Source organism: Xiphias gladius, chromosome 3, assembly GCF_016859285.1.
Source record: "Xiphias gladius isolate SHS-SW01 ecotype Sanya breed wild chromosome 3, ASM1685928v1, whole genome shotgun sequence".
In the NCBI taxonomy this organism is placed as follows: domain Eukaryota; kingdom Metazoa; phylum Chordata; class Actinopteri; order Istiophoriformes; family Xiphiidae; genus Xiphias; species Xiphias gladius.
This window is the reverse complement of record NC_053402.1, coordinates 24,766,055-24,773,863: the sequence shown is the minus strand read 5'-3', so window position 1 is coordinate 24,773,863 and position 7,809 is coordinate 24,766,055. Positions and strand designations below refer to the sequence as shown.

The following is a 7,809-nucleotide window of genomic DNA, read 5'->3' as shown; positions in this document are numbered from 1 at the left end:
CACATCTCGGACGTGCAAGCGCGGCAGCTGAAAGCCGGTTCCAGATAAGATTTCGTGCAGCTTTATGGCTCGAGTTCACTGTTTGCACTGGTGAATATTAACCACCTCTGCAGCTCCGGGTAAACACACTCTCCTTCATCTCCCCGCTCACGCCGTCCATTTTAACCCGGTTTAAAACAGGCTCTAACAACAATCACCCGATTTAAAGACGCACCGCCCGACTTCTCCCGAATTGTTTAAAATCACGGATAAACAGGTCATAAACGGCGGCCTCCGACGTGGGCGTGGCCGTCAACCCAGAGCAGATGTCGGTCGTTAATTCCACTGGCCCTCTGGTCCCGGTTGCGGGACGACACCTGGCACAGGCCGTGCAGCGCGAGACAGACCACGTGCAAAGTGCAGGATCCACGTTTCACACGTACCCCGCTGTTCTCTCGACGTCTGGACGATCAGACCCGCGGTGAGTCAAAGGCTGTGCGCAAGGTGGAGCAGGGCAGAGCCTGCAAGTGCTAATAATCAGTTTATGAATGGATTTTTAAGGGGGTTCTTCCCGAGGGCTTATCACTGATCTATAAAGCACTGGTAAATGGTTTATGAGGCGTTAGTACGGGACGGGCAGGCCAGCAGGGCGCAGACCTCGACCAAGGCCGACGTCGCACAACACACACCAGCCTAAGGAGGAAAAAAAACCCTGTCAAATTCATAGTAAATGATCCGGATCTGGCCCAGAAACGTTAACGGGGTCTTCCCTGGTCCGCGTCCCATCCCTCCGCCAAGTGCAGTCGTGTTTCTGTGACCCCGCTGACACAGACACACGGGCGAAGACTGGACCTCCAACCGGTGTCCTACGCCACACCCGCTGCTCCGCTCCCCCCCAGGTGGCGGCGGTGTGCACAGCAAGGGCGGTTTACCGGCTCGCGTCGGCGCCGGAGAAGAAGGAGCCCTACTCCGTGTAGCTAGCGGAGCGACAATAAATAAACAGAGAAGCTACCACGGTAAGAAGCCTCACAGAGTGCGCCAAGGGGGGGGAAACACGCATATCGTCTATATTGCGCTATCAGACAGGAAGTATGCGGTGTCGGGGTTTTTGTTGCCCGAGCACAGATCTCACGGTTTAGCCACAAACCCGGCTAACGTTAGCGAAACCAGCCAGTTGCTAACCGAGTTAACGAGCACTTCAGCGGCTGTAACGTTATCAAACCTCGTCCATTTCCACCTTCAACGTAAAGTTAGCATTTAAGACGAACGTACGAAACAGGGTTACGCGTTTTTTCCGCCCAAAGTGTCACAGTTGTGGTTGCAGCCTCAATATGAGCCCTTTTTTCCGCAATCGGAGAAGTTTAAAGCCGAACTCCCTTCAGAAATCCGTCAATTCAGACATTGTCTGTTTTTCAGAAAACCCAAATAACCTGATTGAGCATTGATTGAAACTTCTTAAATCCACTTATTGACTCGGCTTTCTTCGGGTGCACAGTTTTAAGACTTTGGTAAAATTATCACCATTTGGTTTGTGCTCTTACGAACTGGTTCCAGTCATGTTTCCAGCAAAAACAGCGCCCCTTGCCTTTAAATCGACAGATTTTCCAACGAGATTTGTATGTATCAACGCTGTTGCAACAAGACTCTTAACCTAATGTGAAAATCTAAAAGGTGCGGATATGTCAGCTGATACCAAGATTGCCGGGCTGCTCACAGAGCTCCACCAGCTCATCAAACAGACCCAGGTAAGGCAGAAGCATCAGCTGTTGAGGTTATGGGTGGGGGTGCTGTCACGTCACGTTTTTACATGGCCTCAGGGTAGGATGCTGCCTCCGTCAGCTCATGTCAGTTCATCAATAATCCCCTTTTCAGGAGGAGAGGTCACGCAGCGAACACAATCTACTCAACATTCAGAAAACACACGAGAGGATGCAGACGGAAAACAAAAGTCAGTCATTACATCGTTAATACGTTTTCCATTTCCAGACACTGTGTGACAGATTGACAATCCTCACACCAAATACACGGTTGTTTCTGTCTTTCCTATTTAGCTATTCTAACTATGTATGAGTGGCTGCCACGGTATTCTGTATGACTCCCAGTTCATGTCCCCTGTCTCCTCAGCCTCTCCATACTACCGGACCAAGCTGAGGGGTCTGTACACCACAGCCAAAGCAGATGCCGAGGCAGAGTGTAGGTGAGTGGCCACACACTTGCTCTCTTTGAACACTACCGCCACCGCACGGACATGCGTTAACCACTGTCTGATGTTTCTTTATAATCCTGATAGGGATGATATTGTCTTGTTCACTTGTTTTTTCTTTTCTCCCCCACAGCATTCTGCGCCATGCTCTTGATAAAATTGCAGAAATCAAGTCTTTGTTGGAGGAGAGGAGGATAGGTATGAACCCTTATATCATACTGATGAATTGGTAACTTTTTGTTTTTCAATATTTTTTTAATATACGAAATATCTTTTTTTTTTTTTTTTTTTGCAGCTGCTAAGATGGCAGGAGTTTACGGCGACAGCGACCCTCCAAGGAAGACGATGAGGCGCGGGGTCCTGATGACGCTCCTCCAGCAGTCGGCCATGACGCTCCCTCTGTGGATCGGAAAGCCGGGGGAGAGGTAGCTGCCACTCATCCAACCTCAAAAGATTCCCAGCTGAGGAGTTTTCCAAGGCCTGAATACACTACCAGCAGAGCTCTAATAGAAACCGGGATACTGTGGCCTGTAAACACCTGACCCAGGTTTCTGGTCCCCGTCTGTCACCGGTGCAGGTGTTTCCTCAACTCGAGTTAGTAGTTAGTCACCAAAACCAAAAAATAAGATGGAGAAGAATGCAGAATTTTCCACATGTATTAATGTAGAGGACACACCTGATCCATTACTGCTGATCAGATGAAAGTGATGAGTGAACTAAACTGGTTCATCCTCACCTGTTCAGGTACAGTCAGTGCAGAAATACTTGTTTAGGAGTGTTTTCTCTCTTCAGCTGGGGGCTTTTGAAAGAGTTCTGGTGACCAAATGTTGCGTATTTGAACTTTTTAAGTCGAGGCGAAACCTGCTCCACAGACAAGCTGCTCTGACAGATGGAAGATATTTTTTCCTGCCCCTTTGTAGAGATGCTGCTCTGCACTCGCACTCACTGAAATCCTAAAAAAAACAACTTGTGTGCAAACAGCCGAAGAACTCGAATGATGCAGAAAGACTCGTAAAATGTGTGGTCCTCTGTGTTCACCACCCGCAGCCCCCCTCCTCTGTGCGGGGCGACTCCGGCCAGCAGCGACTACGTGGCCAAACAGGGCGACAAAGTGGCAGCGAGGGTCAAAACTGCGGACGGAGACGAGCAGTGGATCCTGGCTGAGGTGGTCAGCTACAGCCACTCCACCAACAAGTGAGAACGTCACACAGTTCAAACGCACACGCACACACACACACACACACACACCATACCTTTGTCCCCACACCGTAAGACGTCCAAATCACGGCTGGACCGAATATGAAGAACATGTGGACTCTCAGGAAATCAGCAGAATGTTCTCTAACAGATCTGACTTGTCATCACTTCTCCCTCCAGATATGAAGTGGACGACATTGACGAAGAGGGCAAAGAGTGAGTTCTTTTTAATAGCTTCACGTTCTCCATCTCTGACATTTAGTCTTCTCTGATTTCTGTGTCTCAGTTTTTGCCTCCTGCCTCTATCACTGTCCTCATGTCGTCCTCCTCTGTCTTTCCTCTTTTTCCCACATCACCATTTTATTTCCTTGGGTCACTTCTTCAGCGTATAAATATCTAATAAATTATTTATAACACACCGTTCATGCAGTTGCAGGCAGATACAAGGACATTTTAAAGGTTTTATTAATGTGCAGTATTAGCTCTAACTCTGCCTAAGACCTATTTGATATTATTACAACTGTCTTTTACCATGGGTCCACTCATGGGCGTCCACAGGAGGAGTTAAAGTTGTTAACGGTCTTTGAACAGGTTAGTCAGTCTTAGCATAAAGACTGGAACAGGAGGACACAGCTAGATGGTACCAAACCTGGCAACCTCACTGTGAGGACGTCAGGAAGCTGCACACGGTCGCTGAGCCCGACCGTCGTTTAACAAGACACGGTGCCAGTGTTAACTCCTCCTAAAGCCACAGCATCTTCTGGAGATGAACCGAAGGGAGAAAGATTCTGTGAAAAAAGGAAAAGTTTTGTTCCCGTACACTGATGGAGGTGCACTGTCTTAGAGGGTAACGTTGGCATTGTTCTATATTTGTCTTGTCAACAAATTTCACGTTCAGACTCAAACCAGTAGTGTTAGTCCGTCCCACAACACCTTCCCTCCTCCGTCTGTGTCTCTCAGCTCCGAGCTCATTGGTTCCCACTGGAGACGTAAATCTCAAAAAACTCCTCACTAATATAAATAGTTTCCTTTTTAAGAAAGTCTCAGCAATTTTCCTAAAACAGCTGCTCACTGTAGTTTTTAATCAAACAAACAGGAGGAAATTTATAGAGCATTTGTTGGGGACTATTTTCAGCGGCGGATGAATCCACATTTGGTGCTGTGGTGAGTGTATCAGGCTTTGATATACACGAGTAGTTCAGTGTCGGTTTCAGTCTGTACATGAGATTTGATAAGAAGAAGAAAAACGTAGACCATCACCAGACCCTCGTCTTCCTCACTCAGACACTGAACAAATCTGGTATCTCAAACGTCTCTGTGTAACTGTGTGTGTTTGTGTGATCAGGAGACACACTCTGAGCAGACGGCGGATCATCCCTCTGCCTCAGTGGAAGGCCAACCCAGAGACGGATCCGGAGGCCCTGTTCAGTAAGGACCAGCTGGTGCTGGCCCTCTACCCCCAGACCACCTGCTTCTACCGGGCCCTCATCCACACCCCACCGCACAGGGTGAGGATCTGCTCACAGCTCAGGGGTAGTTTTAGATGCGACTTCCCGGCCGGAGCAAAAGGCTCTGCTGTGGCCACGCCGATCTCTGAGCGGCCGAGTCAGGCGGCATCGCAGAGTTCAGGAACAGACCCGACTGTGCGTGAAGGCGTCTCCGATATCAAGCAGAGGAAGGCAATCGGGATTTTAGAGCCGATACAGATCACAGATGGGACCAATCAGATACTGATTACCCACTGGTGTCTGTGAGGCCCATCGCTTTCCATATCAGTTACCCGCGTGTGTTTATTTTCCGTTTCGTTCGTTCGCGGCACCGATGATGCGGCCGACGAGCAGCCTGTTGAAATGAGCGAGCGTACACGTCATGCTCTCAAATTCTGACTCACTGCTGCTGAAACCAAATCATCACCGTTGCAAAGCTGCAGCCTCTAACTTTAGCGTTTGTCTGTCCACAGCCTCAGGACGACTACTCAGTGCTGTTTGAGGACACAACGTACGCCGACGGTTACTCCCCCCCCCTTAACGTGGCTCAGCGATATGTGGTCGCCTGCAAGGAGAACAAGAAGAAGTGACGGAGGCCGAGATCTGAGGGCCAGACTTACACCGGAAGACAGAGATGAAGCCTGTCTGGGAGCATGGTTATATTTTGAAATGGCTCTGATTTCAACTTTTATGTGAAAAGCTGTTCAGGAATAGAGCGAGATTCGGAAAAGTGAAAAATCCAAATTTGAAAAAGTGGCTTGGAGCTGGGGTGGAAGGTATTTAGTCAATCAAGCAAAAACAGGCCTGAACAGATTTTTTTTTAAAAAGAGAAAAAAAAATGTAACATCCTGTATATGAGACTGTATTTGCCCAAATCACCACCAGACACACAGAAGGAGTGAAATGAGCCACGGAGACCTGAACGTCTCACGGGGACACACATTAGCTGTGTCCCAGATCCGCACTGCATCGTAATTCTGAGCAGGTTCTGGGTCTGCAGTGTGTTCACACCGGAAACGTGACAAAACAAAGCGCCCCTGATGTTGTCGTCTGCTGTCGGCCCACAGTGAAATGCAGATCCACATGAATCGGCGGTGGTTGGAGAAACGTCAGAAAACCAAAAATAAGTGTTACACTCCCAGAAAAACATTTAAATTGGCAGCGGCGTTTTACATGAAATCATTTCCTGTTACCACGAATCGGTTTAGTATTTTCATTTCTTTTCAGCTCACTCTACAGATCAGTGTATATACTTAGCATGCAGTATGGAGCTGGGACACAACAGCTGATCGTGTCCTCCAACAGGGAAGTCGGACGTCTGTCCCACCGACTCGGAGCATTCTCTTGTAGCGTCTAGTCGCCAGTAGAAGAACAAAAATCACTGTAAATATCCAGATGCTGTTGCAGTGGATCTGTTTGGTGTCTCTGACTTGAAAAAGCCCAATTTTAGGGCCTAGAGTGTATATATTTTTTTCCAAGCCAAGTGTTAATGATTGTTGTGTGTAGCAGAAACTTAAAGACCTGAGAGAAGAAATTGTGTTCGTGTTTCCTTGCTCTGTGTTTTTACTGTCCGGGGGAACACACACAACACACCCACGTTAAACACACTAATGTCCAAGCGCTAACCAGAGGGGCCTGTGTTTGACGTGGAACAGCGACTCTTTAGGGTCCTGGTGATGTAGAAACGGGGAGTTTTATTTGACCATAGTCTGGCTGCTACAGGATTTTTTTTCTACCTATTTCGAGGTTAAAAACTTGACAATATACGTCGATTTTTTTAAAAACATAACGTACAAAATATTTTCAATAAGGAAAACAGTTTCTAAGTGACCTCGAACATATCTTTGACATTCCTGTACTGCAATTTTGTTTTTTTAATGTGCCAGTATCATCAATACTGATACACCCGTGATCGACCAATATCAGTCGGGCTCTGGGACGTATGAGGAAGTTCAAGCACGAGTAATAATCACAGTATAAATAATCTATAACAATATATCAATGTTTAATGTGCAATCAACATAATGCGCAGAATGCAATTGTAATACGTTGATTTGCGACATAAGATAAAAGAATATCCTGATACAGTTTATGATATAAAACAATTTATTAATAATGCACTGACATGTTGGTAACGGCGATAACACGGGTATTAATATACATTTAACGTGCATTTAAAACCCGTTTCTGTTGAGATGACCGGAACGGGAGTGGACCCGACTATAATCAATTATAAAAAATAATCACTAGTTGAAGCCTCGCATGAAGCAACTTTGAGCCGCTACAGCAGTGAAATGCTGTGTAACAATCCTCGATATTAACTTCACAAACAGCAGTGTAGCAGGCAAAGGGGCCGTTCTACTGCGGCGAGTACTTTATTTTCGATACTTCAAGTACAATGTCCCGGTTATGCTCACATATTTCTACTTCAGTGGCATTTTGAAGACACGACTTTTACTCGTAATGGGGTATTTTTTTTTTTTTTTTTTTAACCGTGTGACGATAGTACTTTTACCGAAGTGAGGGATCCGGGCACTTCCCGCACCGGGGAAAAACCCGCCACCCGGGCCGTGATGTCCCACGGGCCGTGAAGGCAGCAGCGCCGCGCGGAAGCGGAGCAGTCATGGCCGAGTCGGTGAGTGTTTGACGGACCAGCTGGTTTTTATCGGTAAAGAAACTCACTAAGTCGGTGGCCGGTGTCAAATATTAGGAGTGTAGCGGGGTTCTAGTTACGCGAACCGCCGGCGAAACGTGAACAGTTCAGCGGCGAAGCCACGGAGACCGACGAAACTACCGACGGCGGAGACGAACTGTCCGTTAGCATCGGTGCAGTCGGAGGTTAGCTCCGTTCAAAGTGATTCAACGTGAGTTCTTCAAAATAAAAGCCGGGAGTGGCCCCAGTGTCGCCCGGCGCTGCGTTTGGTTTCATTTCCAGTTTCTGGT

General features: G+C 47.5%; 1 protein-coding gene across 2 annotated transcripts; it reads left to right on the top strand.

Annotated features, from left to right (window-relative positions):
* The first annotated feature begins 213 nt into the window (after positions 1–213).
* sgf29 (SAGA complex associated factor 29) lies at positions 214–6,400 on the top strand. Of its 2 annotated transcripts, none has more exons than XM_040124195.1 (10): positions 214–460; positions 1,651–1,724; positions 1,852–1,927; positions 2,104–2,176; positions 2,316–2,380; positions 2,478–2,607; positions 3,230–3,376; positions 3,560–3,595; positions 4,725–4,887; positions 5,340–6,400. In XM_040124195.1, the coding sequence occupies exons 2-10, from the start codon at positions 1,659–1,661 to the stop codon at positions 5,454–5,456; spliced, it is 873 nt and encodes a 290-aa protein (XP_039980129.1). In that variant the 5' UTR covers positions 214–460; positions 1,651–1,658; the 3' UTR covers positions 5,457–6,400. The 2 variants fall into 2 exon arrangements, with proteins under 2 accessions (XP_039980129.1, XP_039980128.1); XM_040124194.1 differs by lacking the exon at positions 214–460 and adding an exon at positions 475–995.
* Positions 6,401–7,809: the final 1,409 nt, after the last annotated feature.